Genomic DNA, 24,949 nt, shown 5'->3' with positions numbered 1-24,949 from the left:
CCAGGGTGGACCCGCCCCTCCGCACGGCCTCCGGAAGCCCGGGCGGTTGGGAGGAGGGGCCGTGGGGCACACCCCGCCCTTCGGCAGCCTCCGCGCCCGCCCCGCCGCTCACCTCCCCACCCTGCTTGAACGGATCCCTTCACACCCACTGCGTCTGGGCGTTCCCGCCTTCCGTCATTCCTGAGGAAAGCATGAAGAGCGCTCGGCTTCGCCCGTGGGCATTCCGGCTTTCCACGGCTTTCTCTCCGACCGCCATGCCGGCCCGCTTCCCCATGAGGGGTCTGCAGGCTTGGCCCTCCTGAGAGGCTGGTCGGGAGCGTCCCTGGACACTTGGGGCTGGTGACCCTTTTGGGAGCTGGAGGCCCTTCTCATCAGGAAGATAAGGCTAACGTGAACAGACTGCGAGCGAAGACTTCATACACAAAACTCTTGCCCCGCGCCCTGTTTGAAGTCCCATCCAGCTGCACACAGTGTTAGAGCTGAAAGAGTTGTGACAAGCCCACGAGTCCAGTCCTTCCTTGTACAGCTGAGAAAAGGTGTTGGAGTGAGCAGGACTGAAGCCGTGTTGGGGCCTAATGCTGCCTGTTCTGTGGAGGGGTGCAGGATTTTTAAAGAACTTTTTTCTCTCCACTCTTGCTTCCCATCCCCTGACTTCCTTATCTCGCTCCCTAAGTAGGAAAACAAGGCGGAGAAGCTAATTAGTACTTTGTAAAGCTAACAGTTTTCTTTGAGACTTGTAGAGTTTTGAGAAATGATCAAGGCCAAATGATTGAAGCTGACCTTGGGCACTGGCCAAGTGCACCAGAGCAAATTAAAATCTTTCAGGGTCCTGAGATAGCAGCGAAGATGAGAACAGAAACCAGATGAGGCCTTGGTAAGACCTTGTACCTGATCCATAGAAACGGACCCCTTGTAACTCACATCTCCTGCTTTTCACCTCCCACATTCCATTCCCTCAACTCTTCCTTTAAAAACCCCCGCAGTAAATGTAAATCTTTGAGATGTGATAGCCTACCATCTCCTTCAGCTGAATACATCTGCTTTTCTAACACCAACTGTTTGACTTCTGAGTTTTTTTCTTTCCTTTTCAAGGGGGTGGGCAGCCGGACCTGAGTCCGGTAACAGAGGGACATGTGGAGACAATAAGTAACCGGTCAAGGAGAAATGAAAATCCTGTTCTCAGCTCATTATCCGCTTTCCACCCTACATCATGCTGTTTCTCGTGCTTATTCCTTATAGAGTACTTTGAATTGTAAGATGCTTCATACTTGCTACATCAGATTCATTTCTTGTGTAGCAAGTCCGTGCTAGGGCTTGTAAAGAAGACAGTTTTTGTTCTGAAAAATAACACCCGTCTAACAACGTTTCGATCTTAGCAGTCAGCAAGCACAACAAAAAGTATTTCGCCAATATCTCTAATTTGAATTTTAATGCTATAGATTTTAAAGAATCAAATTCTGGGCTTGGCGTAGGGGAGAAATGACTTGAGGACCGTCTCCACCAGGACCTCTTGACCTTAGGCTTTAGGCAAGTGATTTAACCCATTGTATAGAGCAAGACTAACTTAGTTAGCATAACTCCATTTTGTTGTTTACAAGTTTGCAACTTTATTTTGATGTTTTTAAGTTTAAAAGTGTTAACTTAAAACTGCAAGTGGGGAGTCACCAAACACACATGCTTGCCTGCACGAGTCCATGAAATAAACCTCTGGCAAGAAAGACAAGCTAAAACATGCATGTATAAAAAGGAGCTGCTTCTGCCTTAACACGCAGTCAGCTCTTGCTAGAGACCGTCACTCTGCTGCACTGATGCACCGTATCTACCTTCAAGTAGCTCAGAGTCCTTAACATAAAAAGGACTCCTCTACAGACCTCCAGCTGAGCAACACCAGGGACTGGAAGTGGTTCCCTTACCATTGACTGCTTCCTAGCCTTGAATGACTGACTTTGCTCCTTCTCATTGTCTTTCTTCTTTTATTTTCTATTGTTTGAAATGACAATTTGTTGATTCCTGTTTGCTGAGATCTCTGTGGGCCTGCCAACCTACCAAAGTGAAAGGGATAGTACTGGAGAAATAGCTCCTGGTGAACTCCGCGTAGCTTATAACTGAATTGAGTTCGTGTGATTCAAGAAAGCTTGACATTGTGCATGGACACAGTTGTGGTCATGTCAGGTTAATCATAACCTCAACTCCGTGCTCCTGACACCCATGTGTTTATTACCTTTTGTGGGAGTCATGGACTCCTTTGAAAACACGATAAAAGCTGATCCTCTACCCAGAAAAATGTCCATTCAATCATGAACTATTTCACATAGGGCTTGATGAAGTTCACCAGCGCCAGATGAAGAACCTCTGATTTAGCCTCTTTGTATTTGTATTCCTCTGTGTAACATGAGTAATCACCTGTCCTGTCATCCTCAGAATTGTTGGGAGGGGCAGATGAAAAACGGAGAGAGACCCAAAAATATTCTGTGGTAAGTAATAAGGCATTGTCCAAGTGTATGGTGTATGGAATTATTAATATTTAACTCAAAATGTACTACTAAACCAAAGGAAGAAGATCCCTGAATTTTTTTTCAAGTACTAGACAGGAATGGGTTGTGTGCACTTGGGGGGAAGGGTTAGTGTGTGGGTGTGTTTTAATCAGCGATTAAATGAGTCATTAGAAATACATGCAGCCGTTGTGCCTTCTGGCTATCACTTCTGTGAGCCTTAGTTTCTTTATAGCTGTATTCTCTGTAACCATGTTCACCTGAACCACATTCTTGTCAAGACTAAATTTTTCCTCACAATCCCCCTATGTCTCCATGCTGTTATTTTAAGGTCGTGGGGTTGAGGGAAGAATCACTAAGTTTTCTCTTAGAAAATGATTTCTATTGAGCACTAAACAGTTATTAAGAATTCCAACACTAGGTGACTCCAGGACAGGTCTCACATTAAGAGTGCTGAGTAAAGACCCGTACTGCTGTTTCACCACAAGGAGTTTGGTACAGTCCTCTGCCAGCCTCTCATCAGTCTTGTGTAGATTATTTGACAATGATTTTCTAGCTTTTAATTCTTCTAGACAGAGTTGCTTATATTTTACCAACTGTTTTATTAGAATCTTCCTGAAAAGTTTTTATTTTGAAGAGTTCAGATTCCAGATCTTTAATTTTGAGTTCCATCTGACTTCTTATTGAAGCATTATTAATCTCTTTTAACTTCCCTATGTTTTCTTGAGATGTTGCTTGTGTTTATAAAAACAGATTGACTTCTTTTAATTTTTCTACTGTATCCTGTCTTGCTCTTTCTTTATTCTCCTTGTAGTGGATTGAATTATGTCCCCCCCAAAACTCACTGAAACTTGAGTTGTGTCCCTCAAGTTTTATGTATTAGAAACTTGGCCCCTTCGGTGACTCTTAAGAGGGTGGGAAATCCTATTATGATAATTGAAAGGTGGATCCTTGAAGAGGTGATTGGATTGTAGGAACGTGCAGTAGTGAATGGATCAAAAATGGCGGTCAGGGGTGTGGTTCTGAGGGTTTTAAAAGAAGAGAGTCTGTTTCCCTCGGCTCTGCGATCTCTGCTTCCACCATCTTGCAATGTGAGACCCCTGGGTCACTGTGGCCACCACCAGATGGATGAAAATGGAATCCAACAATTTTCAGATAATGGGAGCTCTGATGATATTCCATATGATATCACTCTAAAATCAACCCCTAGGTTCAGAAAGAGATCCCCAGTGGCCCCTTGTGACTTGATGATAATGGATCCATGGATACAAAGAGTGGCCTTACAAATAGCATCTTCAGGAAATACTGTTACCTGTGCTCCTGTTGTGGGGAGATGGCACAGAGGAATCCAAGACCAGCATCAGCTTTACAGTTTTACAGCTCTTTATTTGGTGTTACAGCTCTTCAGTGTTACAGCACCTATTTGCTTGCAAGCAAGGAGAGCACTGGGGAGTGAAGACTCCTAGACCAGTGTCTCCCTGAACAAATGTAACAGGCAGTCTTATAGAGCCCAAATTCCCACCCTGACTTCCCACCCAAGTTTCCATTCAGGTCTTCCTATGTAAATGAGGGATGCAGTCCTGCTAATTTGTGTTGACTGATTATGGGACACAGTTCATTGGTCAGCTCTGGAGCCTAATTTGCATCCAGAACTTAGGGTGGTGTGAGACTGTTGTCTCCTATTAGCATGTGGATACAGGAGGGTGCAGGAAGCAGGCAAGCTAAATTGTAGGAGCCACAGTTGCTATGAAGACAGTCAAGCATAAAATTTCTAAAATGGTTTCTCAAGCGGAAAAGAAAGGGAAAGGTTTAACAATTGGAAAATGCTCAGGGTTCCCTGCAACACTCCTTCAGGTTTTGTGTGTGCTTGTAGCCAGGAAGGATATCCCTGAACCTATGAATGCATAAGAAGGGGGGATCCAGTACAATTTTGTTGGGATATACAGTAACCCTTGAAGAAATTCATTTGCAGGCTCAGAAATTCCGCATGGGGATTCTTTAGAATTTGATGACCGTGTCCAGCAGGAAGTAGCTAGACAAGATGTCTGTATCCTTGTTCTTTCCCCAAGATTGCAGAAGTTATTACAGAAGAGGGAAATTTATAAATGTAGATGCTTAAAGACTCTACATCCCATCTCCTGGATACACTTACCTATATAAACCCCGGCCCTTTAAGTTCTTTAAGTTCTGTCAGGCAGGTGTGATTGGCCCTCCTGTAGTGGTGAGAACTTGGACCCACAAGGCTCAGGGATTCCCCCAACTAAGTTGGCCTCTCACATGCAGACTGTTGGTGAAGGGGATTCCTACAGGACTCATTCATTACCATTAGCAGCAATTATTAAATTATCCATCCTTTCCCAACTGACCTGTAATGCCACTTTTACAATATATCAACTTTTCATGTACACGTAGGTCTATGTTGGAGATCTTTACCCTGTTCTACTGGTCTATTTGTCTATTGCTCTCCCAACATCACGCTGCCCTAATTATAAGTGTTGATATCTGGTAAGACAAATTGAATATCAACTTGGTTCATTTTGTCCCCTTCTTCTTCCACATGAATTTTAGGGACAGATTCTCAAGCTCCGCAAAGGAAAAAAAACCCTCTTGAGATTTTTTATTTGAATTGCACTGATTTTCTCACTTAATTCAGAGACAATCGACATCTTTGTGATATCAAGGCTTTCCCTTCATGAGCATGGTGTATCTTTATTAATTTAGGCCTACTTTAATGTCTTATAACATGTTTTTCTAAAGATCACTAAACTCTTTTGTTAACTTTATTCCTATGTATCTTTGTTGTTGCTTTATAAGTGGTATCTTTTTAATTATAGTTTTAAACTTCCTATTAGTGATGTATAGGAATATAATTGTTTATAAAAACCTATTAAACTATCTTATTAGTTTTAGCAATTAATTTATAGAGAGGGATTGTTTTTACAATGTAAATCACGCAGTGTCGATTCCTTATTTGGAGCTGGTTTATATGTTCCATTGCAATTAGATTAATAGCCAATAAGATCCTTATCATATCTACAAGGTTCTACATTATCTGGACCTTGTCTGCCTCTCTTAATAACCTAATATCCTCCAATTATAATACTTCCCCCCCCCCTTTTTTTTTTCCACTAGACTCCAGCCTCAGGCCTTTTTTCTGGTCATGACAAACATCAAATTCCTTCCTGCTTCAAGGACTTTCCACTGCCTGGATACTCCCCCTCTAGATCTATCATGTCTGCTCCTCATTATTTGTATCTTAGCTCGCATGTGCTGCTTCCTCAGAGGACTCTCTGATTAGGTGGCCGCCCCCTCTTCTCTACCCCCAGTCACTTTCCATCCACTACTCTGACTTATTTTCTTCATTGCATTTACCACTATCTGCCATTATTTTAGTACGTATTTATGTTTACTATCTAGCTCTTCCTCCTAGTGTATAAGCTATGGAAGGGCAGGGACTTGTCTTGTTTATAGCTGTAACCCAGAACCTTCTGGGCACATGAATGTAGTAGATATTTGTTGGATGAGTGAATGTAAGAATAATTATTATTCCTATTATAGAAATGGGGAAACTGAGATGCAAAAAGGCTAAGTGATTGGCCCAAGTCATCAAAAATGCCTTCCATGGTTATTTAAATAAAAACACAGCTTCCCAAGTTATTTAAATAAGAAAAAAGGTCTAAAGCAGAGATTAAGGGTAGCCCTAGAAAGAGTACTTTCTCCTTCCTTTCAAACAAAGGAAATAATAATTATGTCTTTTGCAGATAAAATTTTTAGACATAGGGCTAAAAACCACAAAAATTTGAAAGCACTGACTTCAATGACACTCCAAATGCTACATATTTAGTTAATTTTTCAAAATACATTCACGTACATTCTCATTTAATTCACAAAATAATACAATAACATAAATATTCTTTTTTTTTTTTTTTTTTTTTTTGTCTTTTTCGTGACCGGTACTCAGCCAGTGAGTGCACCGGCCATTCCTATACAGGATCCGAACCCGCGGTGGGAGCATCGCCGCGCTCCCAGCGCCGCACTCTCCCAAGTGAGCCACGGGCTCGGCCCATAACATAAATATTCTTATTTTCACAGGGAGTGAAAAGGCCAAGACCTAACCATAAGGCAGTGGCAAGACAGATTAAACTCAAGTTCTCTACCTCAAGTTATCTGGCTGAAGGGTCACTTCTTTTACACATTTATTATAATGAATGAGAACTATCAAAGGATGTTATCTACATGTTATTGAAATGGGCTACTTTATTTATTACCATCTCTGCTATTAATGGTTCATAGTATCACATAGATTTTTTTCTTTTCTGATTTAATCAATGAAAATGTTTCAGATTTCTGAGTGAGGGAAAACATATCATGCTTTCTGACCATATTGTATTGTTTCTAAAAACCAGTGCAACTTCAAGCATATCTCCTTTATTCAATAGACTATTCTCAAAATGCATACAGCTTTAATCTCCTTTTTATATTCTTAAGTGGTTAATAAGGATATTAAAGGAATCCATGTTTAAAGGACCACAGTAAGTCCTTTCATAAAGAAGAAGAAATATTTTAAGTACTTATCACACTATAATTTATATATTGATAATTTTACTTTTCCATACCTAGATTTCTTATAGCTATTTTCACAAAACTTTATTTTTTAGTGATCTCATATTAAAGAAAAGAAGCTCTTAAATATTACAAATAGCAGCAGCCAGTGTTTCTTAAACATCAAAGTCCCTTTATTGAACATCAAAGGTAAAATCTTCCCCTTAAATTTGATACAAGAGAATGTACCAGGTTCATTGTACTCCGTTGACATCTGTCATGAATTTTGTGAATTTCTAGATACTTTAAAAATTTCCCCTCACATACTTCCAGGCCATGCTTCATCTACTATCTCATGAACCTCTCCAGATGCTAGAATTCATGACATCCACTTTCACTCTTTTCTCCCCCACTTCTCACAGTTTGAAATCATCCGAGTCTTCCTCGGCCCCATCCACGGCCTGGCACTTAATAGGCCTTCAAGAAGTGTTTGCTAATCAGTTCTCAGGGACCACAGTCTCCTTCACCCTGACCTCCCCAGTCCTCAAACCATCCAACTACAATGACCTCCTCTCTTCCACGCATCCATCCACATGTATGACCATGCTCAGACTCCAGTCAACCCTTGGAAATACTCCATTTCCAGGATTTCAACCCCCCAAACTGAATCTAATCTCAAATCCTTATCTCTTCTCCATTGCTGCTTTCTCATACTAAACCTATAAGCTGCCTCTCACCCATCCCAACCCTAACATTCAGTCCATTCTCCTTTCCCAATTTTTTTTTTTTTTTTTTAAAAAAAGATGACCGGTAAGGGGATCTCAACCCTTGGCTTGGTGTTGTCAGCACCACGCTCAGCCAGTGAGCGAACCGGCCATCCCTATATAGGATCCGAACCCGTGGCCTTGGTGTTATCAGCACCGCACTCTACCGAGTGAGCCACGGGCCGGCCCAATAAATGACCACTACTGTACTAAACCACTTTTTTTTTTTTTTTGTCTTTTTCGTGACCGTCACTCAGCCAGTGAGTGCACCGGCCATTCCTATATAGGATCCGAACCCGCGGCGGGAGCGTCGCTGCACTCCCAGCGCCGCACTCTCCCGAATGCGCCATGGGCTCGGCCCCTTCCTTTCCCAATTTTTGGTCAAATTTAAAAATGCTATAGCACAGGCTTTGTAGCCATGCCCAGATATTAACGCTGACCTCCCAACCTACCCTTTTCTATGAGGACAAATGCAAACTAGCTCAATCTATTCTGAAAAGGAAGCCAAGAGAAAAATGAGTTTAATATATATATATATATATGAGCTTGCAAAGAATTTACAGATCACCTAATCCACCCCTTAAAATAGTAGATAAGGAAACAAGACTGATTTGTCTTAAGATTTCCAGAGCCTGCCACTGGCCCTTCTGAGTCTCTTTCCCCCAAACTGCTCAGCCTCCTTTATGCTTCGCTTGCTCCTTACCAAGCCAGACCTCAAGGGAAAACATTTCAATACCATTCTACTTGACCCTTTTTCCTTCTTGCTGCATTTAACATGTCCATCTCAAACCTTCTTTGTCTGTTTTTCCTGGCTTGCTGAGCATTCCCAGAAAAAGACAAGAAATTGAGCCAATTACATTTCAAATTTATCCCAACAAACTGGACCTTTAATGTTGTTCAGAATTCTTTCATTCTTATCCATTTGAGTCCCTGTCACGTTCTCCATCAGATTTCTGATCCTACTCCTTTGCTCTCTGCAAATGGTCTTACCATCCACTTTACTTAGAGTTGGACACCAAGGAAAGTGCTCAAAGAGCAGAACTCAATCACTTGCCATTCCCTGAACCAACCTTGCTCTTTGCCTCCTCCATGGGGTTCTCACCCTGCTCTCACTGTCAGAATGCCCTGCCCATCACTTCTGAATACATAAATATGAGTGCATCTGAGTATCATGTCTTACAAGCTTTCCTGCCTAGTCCATAATCCAGTCACCTTCCACCTTAGTACTCAATTTGCACCACTTATTTTGACATGATTTCAGACTTACAGAAAAGTTGCAGAAGGTTTACATACATACACGTGGAGAGAGAGAAAAAGTGGAACAAAGATTTGCAGATTACAGGAAGAACCCTGATTCCTGATTTGTTAACATTTTACTACATTGGCTTTATCCTCTCTCTCTCTCTCTTTCTCTCTATACATATACACACACACACTTATATATATGTATATATGCATACTTATGCATATGTATATAAGGGTACTTCAAAAAGCTTGTGGAAAAATAGAATTAAAGGCAATATTAATCTTTCCACAAACATTTTCAAGACCCCTCATATGTGTATACATATACATACATACAATACATATATATTTATATACATACATACATACTTCAAAATGTTCATGGAAAATTTTGTATTATTATTATTTTTTTTTTTTTACCTTGGTGTTATAACACCACACTCTGAGTGAGCTGACCAGCCAGCCCCTAAAAGATTCTCTCATACATTTTTATTTTATTTTATTTTTATTTTTTGGTGACTGGCTGATATGGGGATCCGAACCCTTGACCTTGGTGTTGCGCGCGTGCGCGCGCACACACACACACACACACACACACACACACACACACACACACATCTATAGTTATATTTATATAGGCATATAAATTACTCTGTCTGTACGGGTGTAGATAGATAAAACCTTGTTGGCTATTCTTCTGCTGCCCCAGAAATAAATGACTGAGAACTCTAAGTAGAAAGTCAGAGTGCTCTCATCAGCCTACACACATTACTTAGCTGATCTCATCAGTTCCACTGACTTAAAAATACCATGCATAAGGTCCAGGGTTCAGTGTTGGGAAAATAGAATAGTTTGGTCAGGGCCCTCACCTCAGGTCCAGTTGGGTGTGGTTCAGCATCCTTTGTAAGCAAATTGTGTGTGTGTGTGTGTGTGTGTGTGTGTGTTTGTGTGGAGTTAGTGCTCACGCTGCCAATGTATCTTTTTAGTTTTGTTGCCATTCTTGTGTGAGAGAGAGAGAGGGAGTAGTTTTAGTGAAGCAGGCGGGTGGGCATCTGCCTCGGGCGTCCGCCCAGCACAGCCATGCTTTCCAACCTGTGGCTCAAAGGACCTTTTGGCGGTTACCTAGCTCATAGACCTGCATGAAAGGGTCTGATGACCCAGCCTGGCGTGTGAAGGGTTTGTGACCCAGTCTGTGAATGGGCTTGAGGCGTCTGTGGGCTCCAGACCCAGCCTGAGCTCAACCATCAGCCCAGTTGGTGCAGGATTACCAGCAGGTAAAAGAGCCCAACAATTGGCATAGTCGTGGTCAAGTAGCTTTACTATTGGTGTCACGAACAGGATAGAGAGCTAGATAATTGGCGCTGTGAGCAGGATTCCAGGCCTTAGCCTAGCCAGACACCATGCATAAGGTCAAGGGTTCAGATCACCATACCAGCCAGCAGCAAAAATAAATAAATAAATAAAATGACCAGAAACAAGTTATATAGTAATGGCTCCTAAATTTATTTCTCTAGCCTGATCTTTTCCCTGAGCTCTGAACGCATATATCCAACTGCCTATTTGAAATCTTGACTTAGGTTTCAACTGGCATATTAAACATAACATATCCAAAATCAAATTTCCCCACTAAACCTGTTCTTCTGCAATCTTCTTCATTTCAACTACCCACCTGGTTGCTCAAGCCAGAATTCTAGGAGTCATGTTTAATTTCTTCCTCCTCTCTTCCTGCTCCACCCATATACTCAACTTACTGGTTGACTCTGCTTCCAAAATATATCCTGGGTTTCTACTTCTCTCCCTTTCTACAGTTTCCATTATACTCAAAGCCATCATTACCCTCTCACTTGGCCCACTGCAAGAGCCTCTTATTTGTTGTTCCTCCTTCCACTCTCACCTTCTTATGCATTGTCCTCAGAGAAGCCAATGCAAGCTTTTAAAAACATAAATCGGGCTGGCTGGTTTGCTCAGTTGGTTAGAGCATGGTGCTGATAACAGCAAGGCCCAGAGTTTGATCCCTGTACTGGCCAGTTGCCCCAAAGATAAAATAAAATAAAAACATAAATCACATTATGTCACTGCCCTGTTTAAAATCCTCTCGTGGCTTCTGATTGCACTTAGAATAAAGTCCAAACTCTTTTCTCTGGCCCCTACATAACTCTCAGAGCTTTTCTCTTACCACGCTTCCTCAGCTTACTGGACTTCAACCATACTGACCTTCAGGTAGTTCCAGGATCACGCCAAGGTTTTTTGTCTTTGCAATTTTCTCTGCCTACAATGCTCGTCCCCCAGAATTTCCTATGGCTGACTCTTTCTTATCCTTCAAGTCTCAGATCAAAAGTCACTTCCTTAAAGAGGTCTTTCTACCTTTACTCCAAGTCACTATCTAGAATACTTCCCCGATTGACTGTACTTGGTAGCACCTATCTGTACCTGAAATTAAATCATTTGTTAAGTTGATGTTCATTTCTCCCACTACAACATAGGTTCCAAGAGATCTGGGACTCTGATTTACTCACCAGAGCATCGCTGTTGTACCTGTATGTGCTCAAGGACTGACTGATGTCATGTACGTCATTTTTCCATATGTATGTACATACTAACAGTAAGTTCTTTGTAGGTAGGTATCATGTCTTTTCATCATCTTTTTGCCTTGTATATAATAGGAACTTGATCTGTGAAAGGAGTAAATTAATGCACATCTTGGTTTCTTCAAAATGTAGTTAAGAACAATATTTCTTTAGTTGATTAAAAAATATCCTTTCTCCCCTAATCATTTACAACCACAAAAAATCCTATTAAAAAAAAAAAAGTCACAGAGTGTTTCCCAGGATTTCTGTGCTCTTCTGACTGTTTTCATTGAGGTGAAAAGGCAGAGGCAATTTCGCAAAGTATTCATTTATTTGGCTTTCACTTAATGCTTTTCATTCTCCTGAATATAGACATTCTGAAAACATTCAAACTTCACTGAAAAAAAAATTTTTAAAAGCCCAGGAAAAACCAATTTTACCAACTATTTTCCGGATTTTTTTTTCTTTTATGCATCAAGGATCATTGTTTACAGCTTGCCCTGAGGCTTGCATTAACATCTGTTGGAATCTGGGGAATTGCGACTAGAGTTGCTCTTTCTTTTATAACGGCAGGCTGCAGATTAAATTTCCTCAATTTATGTGTTTCCAGCAACACAGAATGTTATAAATTGCTTTCAACAGGACAAGAAGAAAAGTCAAAAGTGTTTTCTAGGAGCTTCTGTCTCCCATTCTTTTAAACTGTCATCTGAAACTTAAATGTAAATAAACATTATTTTAATGTTCGAATTCATTTTTAGTTACTAAGACAGTAACCTCTTCTTAAGAAATGGAACTTTTTATCAGTTTCAAACATAATATGTACTTGCTCTGCTCTCCACAAAATGAACTTCTGCTGTAGAAAGTGAAACACAATACTTACTCACCTTTCCAGAAGCAATACTTGTTAGCAGCCTTGTCCAGTCCTCTTCATCTCGCTTTCTCTTTCTTGGCCTTTACTAGCTCCCTCGTGCAACCAACCGAGGTAAATGATGAAACCTCTTCTGAGTCTTTAAACAGGAGGACGCTGACCTTTTTTTTCTGAAAAAGAAAATGATCCTCTCTTATTACAGAGATGGTTTAACCAACATTTTTTATACCAAAACTCTGTCAACAAACTCATAAATAATAAACGAAGTAAATGTTTGTCAACAATATACACCATCTGTCCTGCTATGTAGCATGTAAAAGGAATATACAGATTAACACAAGTAGTTAATTAAACAAAAGTTACTAACAAAATAAGAAAAAGAATAAGCTCTTTACCCATAACACAAAAATCCCGCCACACATGAATAATATTTCTATCAAAATACCTGTTTTCCCACGATTTCTTAAAACTAAAAATTGACTGGAAATGATCATTACAGACATCCAGAAATCAAAATGACCCACAGTACATTGCTGCTAGTGTACCATAAAAGGAAAGTGATTGTATTGCAGGGTAAATACAATGCCATTCTTGGTGATTATTGGAAAATCTAAGTTTAGTAAAACTTTAAAAACGGGTGAGGAACATCCTTAGAGGTAAATGTAAATTATTAAATGAAGTTCTAATAAATTCTTAATTTGCAATCAGTGCTTTGAAAATGGAGTAATAACTGATAGCCAATCATTTTGTCTCGATATAAATGGTTTACATAGAAACAGGTATAAAGGAAAATTTCTCAGAAAGATGGAATTGTTCATTGTTCTGGTGGATATGTAAAAACAATGCTGACTCAAAAGCAGCCAAGTGGACAGCTGTGGATGCTGCACTCAATGGAAGTACTAAGTAGGCATAGCATGAATCAATAATTAACAAACAGATGCACAAAGCTTGATGAGGATGAATAATTGCATAGACAGGAATAGTAAAAGGAGCTGATCACAGTACTGGTTTTATAAGAAATTAGATAAGCTCTTTGTATTCATGAATTTGTTATCAAGAGTGCTTCAATAATACTCGAAGAATATATTTTTAAAATATTTTTTTGGGCCGGCTGGCCGTGGCTCACTTGGGAGAGTGTGGTGCTGATAACACCAAAGCCACGGGTTTGGATCCCATATAGGGAAGGCCAGTTAGCTCACTTGGGAGAGCATGGTGCTGACAACACCAGGTCAAGGGTTAAGATCTCCTTACTAGTCATCTTTTGAAAAAAATACATATATATATATTTTTTTATTACATATATATATATACCTGTATATGGTACTTATCATTAAAGATATTTAGAAATTAAAATGATTTACAAGAAAATATTGGTCGGGTGAACATAAAAATGATTATAAAAGTAAAGAATGAAATAATACTCTAGATGGGCTGGGCCGAGCCTGTGGCACACTCGGGAGAGTGCAGCGCTGGGAGCGCTCCCGCCGCGGGTTCGGATCCTATATAGGTAATGGCCAGTGCACTCACTGGCTGAGTACCAGTCACGAAAAAGACCAAAAAAAAAAAAAAACAAAACAAAATTCTAGATGGGCTAACTACAGAGGGAACAAATTTATTTATTTTTAGAATGCTTAAGTTTAATGAAATGTTGAAAAGGGAGGTATATCGTTATTTATTTTTAAAAAATAATTGTTTTTATCTTTATTTTTGGCAGCTGGCTGGTATAGAGGTATAACTTTAATGTACATCATTTTCTAACTTGTATATATATGTATATATGTGTATATGTGCATATATACATACTGATCTGTGTGTATATGTATACCGATATGTGTATGAAGGTGTCTTCAAAAAGTTCATGGAAAGATTCGTATTACATTTAATTCTGTTTTTTACAAACTTTTCAAAATACCCTCGTATTATGTATGTGTATGTATATATATATTAAATCGTCTCTAGTAGTCAATAACTTCTTTGAGGATAGGTATCATGGTTTTTTGTTTTTGTTTTTTGGCACCTGGCTGGTATGGGGATTCAAACCTTTGTACTATGTTTTTTAATGTATTGTAAAAACACCAAGCCCAGTGCCTTTGTTGGAGGGGCAATCGCTCAGAGGAACCCAAGACCAGCATCAGCGTTGCAGTTTTACAGCTTTTTATTTGGTGTTACAGTTCTTTGTTCAGTGTTACAGCACCTATTTGCTTGCAAGCAAGGAGAGCACTGGGGAGTGAAGACTCCTAGACCAGTTTCTCCCAGAACAAAGGAAAGAGGCAATCTTATATAGCCAAAATTCCCGGCCTGACTTCCCACCCAAGTTTCCATTCAGGTCTTCCTATGTAAATGAGGGATGCAGTCCTGCTAATTTGTGTTGGCTGATTATGGGACACAGTCCATTGGTCAGCTCTGGAAACTAATTTGCATCCAGACCTTAGGGTGGTGTGAGACTGTTGTTGTCTCCTATTAGCACATGGAAAAGGCGGGTGCAGGAAGCAGGCAAGCTAAGTTGTAGGAGCCAAAGTTTGCTATTAAGACAGTCAAGCATTAAATTTCTAAAACGGTTTCTCAAATGGAAAAAAAGGAAAGATTTAACAACTGGAAAATGCTCAGGGTTCCCTGTAACATCTTGTATGTAAATAAATACCCATGGAATGACTAAAACAATACACATCTCAGTTACTTCAAAATATAATGAAAATGAGCTGGCTGGTTAGCTCAGTTGGTTAGAATATAGTGTTGGTAACACCATGGCTAAAGGTTCAGATCCCTGCACAGGCTAGGCTATGAATATATATACATAAAATGAAAATGGTCAATATGATTAAGTATGCTTTAGTAAAAGCTTTCAGAGTAAACTCTTTGCACAGACACTGAGCATATGACTTGGTAACACCTTTCAGGAGGCCTTCATTTTTGAGAAATAGCTCTTACACTGCAGTGACTTTAAAAACTAGAAAATTACAGCGGTAATAGATGAATTTATAGCAAACTTGGAAAACAAGTTTCAGAATTTAAGGTATATAAAGAAGCTAACAGCATGGTTCTTTTACGGCCTTTTTCCTTAGGACATATGTTGCAGGAATAACTGCTCTTATAAATGCAAAAGATTCATTGCTTGTTACTATAGCAAGTGCTTTAACCCAAAGCAGATTTGTTCTTCATTTACAGTCTCTTTTCTATTTTCTTTGAGTTATCATTGAATATGCATATACTCTATATTGTCTACTTATTCACTAATTCACAAGTATTTATTGAGTACCTGCCATGTGCGAGGCACTATTCTCGATGCTGGGAATACAGCAGTGACAAACAAAAATCACTGCATTTGTGGAAATTTTATTCTAGGGATGGAAACAGACAATAATCAAAATAAATCAGTAGACTGTATAATAAATTAGATGATGTTAAGTACTAAGGAAAAAAAGTAAAGCAGAGAAAGGGGATAGGGAAGTATGAGAAAGGAGTGGAATTTTAAGTAGAGGGGCGAGGAAAGGCCTCACAGAGAGGTGATGTTTGGATTAAGTCGCAAAGGAAGTGAGGGAGCTAGTCTTGTGGATATCTGGGAGAAGAGCATTCCAGGCAGGGAGAATCCCAAATTGCAAAGGCCTTGAGGTGAAACGGTGCCTGGATAGTTGAGGAGTATCAAGGAGGCCAGTGTGTCCCTAGGAGAAGGGGCGGGGAGACTAGTGGAAGATGAGATCAGGGAGAGGACTCGAGGCTAGGTCATAAAGGACTTCACAGGTGAGGAAGGAAGCCACTGAAGGGTTTTGAGCAGAGGTGTGATGGGGTCTGACTTTTTAACGGGATCATTCTGGCCACTGAGTTTGAGAATAGAGTGAAAGAGGGTAAAGGTGGGAATAGGGCGTTCATCTAGGAGGCGCTAGCCATCACCCAGACAAAAGATGATGGTGGCTTGAACCAGAGTGGTAGCAAGTGTCTGGATTCTGGATGTATTCTGAGGATAGTATTCACAGGATTTTCTGACAGAATAGGGTGTGAGGTTATCCACTATCTGTGATGCAGTTAGATTTCCACTGTTTTCTCCTAAGTGATGAAAAAGACTTTCTCACAAGTTCTCTCATTTTCAGAGTACGGTGCTCCTGACATCCAAGTTTCTTTTGTTCCTGCGTTTGAAAACACATCCCGATTATTTCCGTGTTCTACATCAATCTTGAGGAAAGGTGAAGAGAAAAATGTGGCTCTCTGAAGACTGACGGTGCCAACACTATCCTCCTAGGCTGTGATATCCGCGAGGCTTATTTCATTTCCCTTGATGTCCTCAAAGCCTGGCTCAGAACCTTGCATCCATTAGGCTCTCAAAACATGTCTGTTGAATGATGTAGTCTCTACATTTCCCACGGTTATTGTAAAAGATTAAATTTTCACATTTGCTAAAGTGAAATGAAACACTGGAAAATGACACTCAGCTCCTGTCACTTGCACAAACACAAGTTAAAATTTGCATTTTAGTATTAATCCTATGCTGGGTACTGTCAACTGGTAAATACTGGTAAATGTACTTGAGCCTCCGGCACCTTCATTCTTTTTTTTTTTTTTTTTCCGGGGGGGTGTGGAGAGGGGTCTGGTCCATACAGGGAGCGAATGCACTTTCATTCCTACCAGCTAAGCCTAAAGCTCTTCTAGCTTTCCCGCACTTTGTAGGTTAATTGTAAAGGGAGGAGGATACTGGCTTTGCAGTTCGCAGCTAGGGCTGAGGGTCACACCACCCCTACCTTCATGTGAAGCTACCACACAGCTCACAAACGTCTCTGAGATAGTAAATGTAAACGCTCGCATCCGACTGGCCTGGGACCCAGGCGGGTAGCGGCGCTGGGCCCACAAGCCCCGAGGCGCGGGGCTGCGCTGTGCACGCCGGGAGTTGTAGTTCCTCTGCTAGCCGGGCCTCCGTCGCACGAGCGCCCCAAGCGGCGCGCAGGCTCTGTGAAGCGCAGCTCGCGCGGACGGTGGGGAGCGTTTCCTAGCAACGGGGGAGCGGTCACGTCACAGCGGCGGGTTCTAAGCGCTGCTGGGCGCACCTTCCGGTAGCTGCGGTCTGAGGGGAGCGCGGCGTGCAGCCCAGTGTCCGCAAGTGTTCGTTCGTCCGCCCTTAGCCACCTCATACTGCCTCTGGTCACCGAGAGAGCGACCTCCCGGCCCGCCCACGCCCCTGAGGTCAGGCCGGAGGCTAGAGGCGGCCGGCTCCCGCCCGGCCCTCGCCCCCCGCGGCCTCAGAGCGCGCTGCCCGCGGCCTCGGCGGGACGATGTTGGAGTCCATTCGCGTGACGGGTGAGTGCGGGCGGGGGCTGGCCCCGGCGCCGTAACAGTGGGTGACGGTGGGATGGGACGTGGTAACGGTGGGTAACGGTGGGATGGGACGCGGTGATGGTGGGTAACAGTGGGTGACGGTGGGATGGGACGCGGTGACGGTGGGTCACGGTGGGTAACGGTGGGATGGGACGCGGTGACGGTGGGTAACGGTGGGTGACGGTGGGATGGGACGCGGTAACGGTGGGTAACGGTGGGTGACGGTGGGATGGGACGCGGTGACGGTGGGTAACGGTGGGTGACGGTGGGATGGGACGCGGTGACGGTGGGTAACGGTGGGTGACGGTGGGATGGGACGCGGTGACGGTGGGTGACGGTGGGATGGGACGCGGTGACGGTGGGTAACCGTGGGTGACGGTGGGATGGGACGCGGTGACGGTGGGTAACGGTGGGTGACGGTGGGATGGGACGCGGTGACGGTGGGTAACGGTGGGTGACGGTGGGATGGGACGCGGTGACGGTGGGTAACGGTGGGATGGGACGCGGTAACGGTGGGTAACGGTGGGTAACGGTGGGTAACGGTGGGATGGGACGCGGTAACGGTGGGTAACGGTGGGTGACGGTGGGATGGGACGTGGTAACGGTGGGTGACGGTGGGATGGGACGCGGTAACGGTGGGTAACGGTGGGTGACGGTGGGATGGGACGCGGTAACGGTGGGTAACGGTGGGTGACGGTGGGATGGGACGCGGTGACGGTGGGTAACGGTGGGTGACGGTGGGATGGGACGCGGTGACGGTGGGTAACGGTGGGTGACGGTGGGATGGGACGCGGTGACGGTGGGTAACGGTGGGTGACGGTGGGATGGGACGCGGTGACGGTGGGTAACGGTGGGTGACGGTGGGATGGGACGCGGTGACGGTGGGTAACGGTGGGTGACGGTGGGATGGGACGCGGTGACGGTGGGTAACGGTGGGTGACGGTGGGATGGGACGCGGTGACGGTGGGTAACGGTGGGTGACGGTGGGATGGGACGCGGTGACGGTGGGTAACGGTGGGTGACGGTGGGATGGGACGCGGTAACGGTGGGTAACGGTGGGTGACGGTGGGATGGGACGCGGTGACGGTGGGTAACGGTGGGTGACGGTGGGATGGGACGCGGTGACGGTGGGTAACCGTGGGTGACGGTGGGATGGGACGCGGTGACGGTGGGTAACGGTGGGTGACGGTGGGATGGGACGCGGTGACGGTGGGTAACGGTGGGTGACGGTGGGATGGGACGCGGTGACGGTGGGTAACGGTGGGTGACGGTGGGATGGGACGCGGTGACGGTGGGTAACGGTGGGTGACGGTAGGATGGGACGTGGTGACGGTGGGTAACGGTGGGATGGGACGCGGTGATGGTGAGTAACAGTGGGTGACGGTGGGATGGGACGCGGTGACGGTGGGATGGGACGCGGTGACGGTGGGTAACGGTGGGTGACGGTGGGATGGGACGCGGTGACGGTGGGTAACGGTGGGATGGGACGCGGTAACGGTGGGTAACGGTGGGTAACGGTGGGTAACGGTGGGATGGGACGCGGTAACGGTGGGTAACGGTGGGTGACGGTGGGATGGGACGTGGTAACGGTGGGTGACGGTGGGATGGGACGCGGTAACGGTGGGTAACGGTGGGTAACGGTGGGATGGGACGCGGTAACGGTGGGTAACGGTGGGTGACGGTGGGATGGGACGTGGTGACGGTGGGTAACGGTGGGTGACGGTGGGATGGGACGCGGTGACGGTGGGTAACGGTGGGTGACGGTGGGATGGGACGCGGTGACGGTGGGTAACGGTGGGATGGGACGCGGTAACGGTGGGTAACGGTGGGTGACGGTGGGTAACGGTGGGTGACGGTGGGTGACGGTGGGATGGGACGTGGTAACGGTGGGTGACGGTGGGATGGGACGCGGTAACGGTGGGTAACGGTGGGATGGGACGCGGTAACGGTGGGTAACGGTGGGTGACGGTGGGATGGGACGTGGTAACGGTGGGTGACGGTGGGATGGGACGCGGTAACGGTGGGTAACGGTGGGTAACGGTGGGATGGGACGCGGTAACGGTGGGTAACGGTGGGTGACGGTGGGATGGGACGTGGTGACGGTGGGTAACGGTGGGTGACGGTGGGATGGGACGCGGTGACGGTGGGTAACGGTGGGTGACGGTGGGATGGGACGCGGTAACGGTGGGTAACGGTGGGTGACGGTGGGATGGGACGCGGTAACGGTGGGTAACGGTGGGATGGGACGCGGTAACGGTGGGTAACGGTGGGTAACAGTGGGTAACGGTGGGATGGGACGCGGTAACGGTGGGTAACGGTGGGTGACGGTGGGATGGGACGCGGTGACGGTGGGTAACGGTGGGTGACGGTGGGATGGGACGCGGTAACGGTGGGTGACGGTGGGATGGGACGCGGTAACGGTGGGTAACGGTGGGTAACAGTGGGTAACGGTGGGATGGGACGCGGTAACGGTGGGTAACGGTGGGTGACGGTGGGATGGGACGCGGTAACGGTGGGTAACGGTGGGATGGGACGCGGTAACGGTGGGTAACGGTGGGTAACAGTGGGTAACGGTGGGATGGGACGCGGTAACGGTGGGTAACGGTGGGTGACGGTGGGATGGGACGCGGTGACGGTGGGTAACGGTGGGATGGGACGCGGTAACGGTGGGTAACGGTGGGTGACGGTGGGATGGGACGCGGTGACGGTGGGTAACGGTGGGTGACGGTGGGATGGGACGTGGTGACGGTGGGTAACGGTGGGTGACGGTGGGATGGGACGCGGTGACGGTGGGTAACGGTGGGTGACGGTGGGATGGGACGCGGTGACGGTGGGTAACGGTGGGTGACGGTGGGATGGGACGCGGTAACGGTGGGTAACGGTGGGTGACGGTGGGATGGGACGCGGTAACGGTGGGTGACGGTGGGATGAGACGCGGTGACGGTGGGTAACGGTGGGTGACGGTGGGATGGGACGCGGTGACGGTGGGTAACGGTGGGTAACGGTGGGATGGGACGCGGTGACGGTGGGTAACGGTGGGTGACGGTGGGATGGGACGCGGTGACGGTGGGTAACGGTGGGTGACGGTGGGATGGGACGCGGTAACGGTGGGTAACGGTGGGTAACGGTGGGATGGGACGCGGTGACGGTGGGTAACGGTGGGTGACGGTGGGATGGGACGCGGTGACAGTGGGTAACGGTGGGTGACGGTGGGATGGGACGCGGTAACGGTGGGTAACGGTGGGTGACGGTGGGATGGGACGCGGTGACGGTGGGTAACGGTGGGTGACGGTGGGATGGGACGCGGTGACGGTGGGTAACGGTGGGTGACGGTGGGATGGGACGCGGTGACGGTGGGTAACCGTGGGTGACGGTGGGATGGGACGCGGTGACGGTGGGTAACGGTGGGTGACGGTGGGATGGGACGCGGTGACGGTGGGTAACGGTGGGTGACGGTGGGATGGGACGCGGTGACGGTGGGTAACGGTGGGTGACGGTAGGATGGGACGTGGTGACGGTGGGTAACGGTGGGATGGGACGCGGTGATGGTGAGTAACAGTGGGTGACGGTGGGATGGGACGCGGTGACGGTGGGATGGGACGCGGTGACGGTGGGTAACGGTGGGTGACGGTGGGATGGGACGCGGTGACGGTGGGTAACGGTGGGATGGGACGCGGTAACGGTGGGTAACGGTGGGTAACGGTGGGTAACGGTGGGATGGGACGCGGTAACGGTGGGTAACGGTGGGTGACGGTGGGATGGGACGTGGTAACAGTGGGTGACGGTGGGATGGGACGCGGTAACGGTGGGTAACGGTGGGTAACGGTGGGATGGGACGCGGTAACGGTGGGTAACGGTGGGTGACGGTGGGATGGGACGTGGTGACGGTGGGTAACGGTGGGTGACGGTGGGATGGGACGCGGTGACGGTGGGTAACGGTGGGTGACGGTGGGATGGGACGCGGTGACGGTGGGTAACGGTGGGATGGGACGCGGTAACGGTGGGTAACGGTGGGTGACGGTGGGTAACGGTGGGTGACGGTGGGTGACGGTGGGATGGGACGTGGTAACGGTGGGTGACGGTGGGATGGGACGCGGTAACGGTGGGTAACGGTGGGATGGGACGCGGTAACGGTGGGTAACGGTGGGTGACGGTGGGATGGGACGTGGTAACGGTGGGTGACGGTGGGATGGGACGCGGTAACGGTGGGTAACGGTGGGTAACGGTGGGATGGGACGCGGTAACGGTGGGTAACGGTGGGTGACGGTGGGATGGGACGCGGTAACGGTGGGTAACGGTGGGTGACGGTGGGATGGGACGCGGTGACGGTGGGTAACGGTGGGTGACGGTGGGATGGGACGCGGTGACGGTGGGTAACGGTGGGTGACGGTGGGATGGGACGCGGTAACGGTGGGTGACGGTGGGATGGGACGCGGTAACGGTGGGTAACGGTGGGTAACAGTGGGTAACGGTGGGATGGGACGCGGTAACGGTGGGTAACGGTGGGTGACGGTGGGATGGGACGCGGTAACGGTGGGTAACGGTGGGATGGGACGCGGTAACGGTGGGTAACGGTGGGTAACAGTGGGTAACGGTGGGATGGGACGCGGTAACGGTGGGTAACGGTGGGTGACGGTGGGATGGGACGCGGTGACGGTGGGTAACGGTGGGATGGGACGCGGTAACGGTGGGTAACGGTGGGTAACGGTGGGATGGGACGCGGTGACGGTGGGTAACGGTGGGTGACGGTGGGATGGGACGTGGTGACGGTGGGTAACGGTGGGTGACGGTGGGATGGGACGCGGTGACGGTGGGTAACGGTGGGTGACGGTGGGATGGGACGCGGTGACGGTGGGTAACGGTGGGTGACGGTGGGATGGGACGCGGTAACGGTGGGTAACGGTGGGTGACGGTGGGATGGGACGCGGTAACGGTGGGTGACGGTGGGATGAGACGCGGTGACGGTGGGTAACGGTGGGTGACGGTGGGATGGGACGCGGTGACGGTGGGTAACGGTGGGTGACGGTGGGATGGGACGCGGTGACGGTGGGTAACGGTGGGTGACGGTGGGATGGGACGCGGTGACGGTGGGTAACGGTGGGTAACGGTGGGTAACGGTGGGTGACGGTGTGATGGGACGCGGTAACGGTGGGTAACGCTGGGTAACGCTGGGTAACGGTGGGTGACGGTGGGTAACGGTGGGATGGGACGCGGTGACGGTGGGTAACGTTGGGATGGGACGCGGTAACGGTGGGTAACGGTGGGATGGGACGCGGTAATGGTGGGTAACGGTGTGTAATGGTGGGATGGGACGCGGTGACGGTGGGTAACGGTGGGATGGGACGCGGTAACGGTGGGATGTCGGCTCGGTGCGCGGTGCGGGGACTCGACCCCGCTCCCGGAACCGTGCGGGGCGCGCGGTAGGTGCTGGCGAGAAACGTGCGGAGGGAAGAGAGCAGATCGTCTCTTTCCCTTTTGTCACTTCTTATCAGGAAGCACGTGCTGCGGAATCTAGTGCAGCAAATTGTGATAGAGCGATTGTCGGTCCTGCAAACGTTTGATCTAAATCCTGTTAGCTCCTGTTTCAAAGCCTGTTGGGTGTTAGGCAGATCAGGCATGCTAATTTTCTAGAATGTTTACTAAAAAATCAGAGCTAAGCAAAGGAACGTATCTCTGTATTTCAGTGTTTAGACTGTGCATATTTGTGTATACGCTTTTATTCCTGAACAGAACTTTTCGAGTTGATATTATTAATAAGTCCCTTTATAGTGCACATTATGCCAAGCGTGAAACATGGGTGTTTAGAACATAGGTCTGAAAGTTTTCTTGACTTTTATTATTTCTAAATAAGCATATTAGCCATTTAAAAAATACCTTAAATAATATTAGAATAATTTCCAAGTCAATTTTCCTGGCATGTAATATTTCTGCAAGACGGTTCGTTTAGTATCATGACAAAGAACAGAGTAAAGGGAAATACCTAATCCTCAAACTAGTGTCAGAAATTTTAACTAAAGGCATAGCAGTACTTAATAGACCATTTTTCTGTGAGCTTTTTCATTGAAAAACTAAATTTGTTTCCAGTAAAAATATTTATGATCTTTTTTTTTTTTTTTAAAGATGAGCTGTAAGGGGATCTTAACCCTTGACTTGGTGTTGTCAGCACCACGCTCACCCAGTGAGCAAACCGGCCATCCCTATATGGGATCCGAACCTGTGGCCTTGGTGTTATCAGCATCACACTCTCCTGAGTGAGCCACGGGCTGGCCCCGAAATATTTATGATCTTAATTTTATACTATTTTATTTCATCTTCAGTGTTATAGAAAAACGAGCTGATTTTGTGCAGTCATGACATTGGTGCAATTTTCCTTCTTATTTATGCTGACAGGTCTAAGTTACAGGATCTAAGATCTAAGAGGCAACTTAAATTGGCATTAGATTTTTTTTTTTTTTTTTTTTTGTCCTTTTCGTGACCAGCACTCAGCCAGTGAGTGCACCGGCCATTCCTATATAGGATCTGAACCCGTGTTGGGAGCGTCACCGCGCTCCCAGCGCCGCACTCTCCCGAGTGCGCCACGGGCTCGGCCCTGCATTAGATTTTTTTTTAAAATGTGATTTGGGCTGGCCGGTGGCTCACTCAGGAGAGTGCGGTGCTGATAACACCAAGGCCACAGGCTCGGATCCTTAGAATAAAATTTAAAAATAAATAAAATAAATAAATAAAAATGTGATTTGATGTAGATGCTACTCTTTCATCTTAAAACATAATGAAAATGTCAAAAGTTACTTTAAAATATCGTTTTTGTCGTGGAACAAGGTTTCTCAACCTCAGCACTGTTAACATTGGACAAAATACTTTGTTGTGGGGAGCTGTTCTCCCGCTTCACACACACACCCAGTTGTGACAGCCAAAAATGTGTTCAGACATTTCTACATGTTCCCTGGGGGGGAAATTTCCCCATCCCCTTGAGAACCACTGCCTTGGAGAAAAATATAGTTAGATTCGGTCAAAGTTCAGGTTATTAGATTTAGATTTTTTTTTTTTTTTTTTTTTTTTTTTTTGGCGGCTGGCTAGTATAGGGTTATGAACTGGTCCGTGATCTTGGTGTTCTAAGTGTGTGCTCTAACCAGCTGAGCTAACTGGCCAGTCCTAGATTTAGAAATCTCA

The 24,949-nt window shown here is 46.5% G+C and overlaps 1 protein-coding gene across 1 annotated transcript in view; it reads left to right on the top strand.

The window, feature by feature from the left end:
* Positions 1 to 24,949, top strand: part of MATCAP2 (microtubule associated tyrosine carboxypeptidase 2) — a 67,773-nt gene that overhangs the window by 278 nt on the left and 42,546 nt on the right. The window contains exon 2 of the mRNA XM_063113949.1: positions 6,585 to 6,654. Within this exon, the coding sequence (XP_062970019.1) occupies positions 6,585 to 6,654 (70 nt within the window). The remainder of the gene's footprint in view (positions 1 to 6,584; positions 6,655 to 24,949) is intronic.

This window comes from Cynocephalus volans, chromosome 11, assembly GCF_027409185.1.
Source record: "Cynocephalus volans isolate mCynVol1 chromosome 11, mCynVol1.pri, whole genome shotgun sequence".
Lineage (NCBI taxonomy): Eukaryota > Metazoa > Chordata > Mammalia > Dermoptera > Cynocephalidae > Cynocephalus > Cynocephalus volans.
The sequence above is the reverse complement of the archived record's forward strand: the minus strand, read 5'-3'. Positions and strand labels throughout refer to the sequence as shown.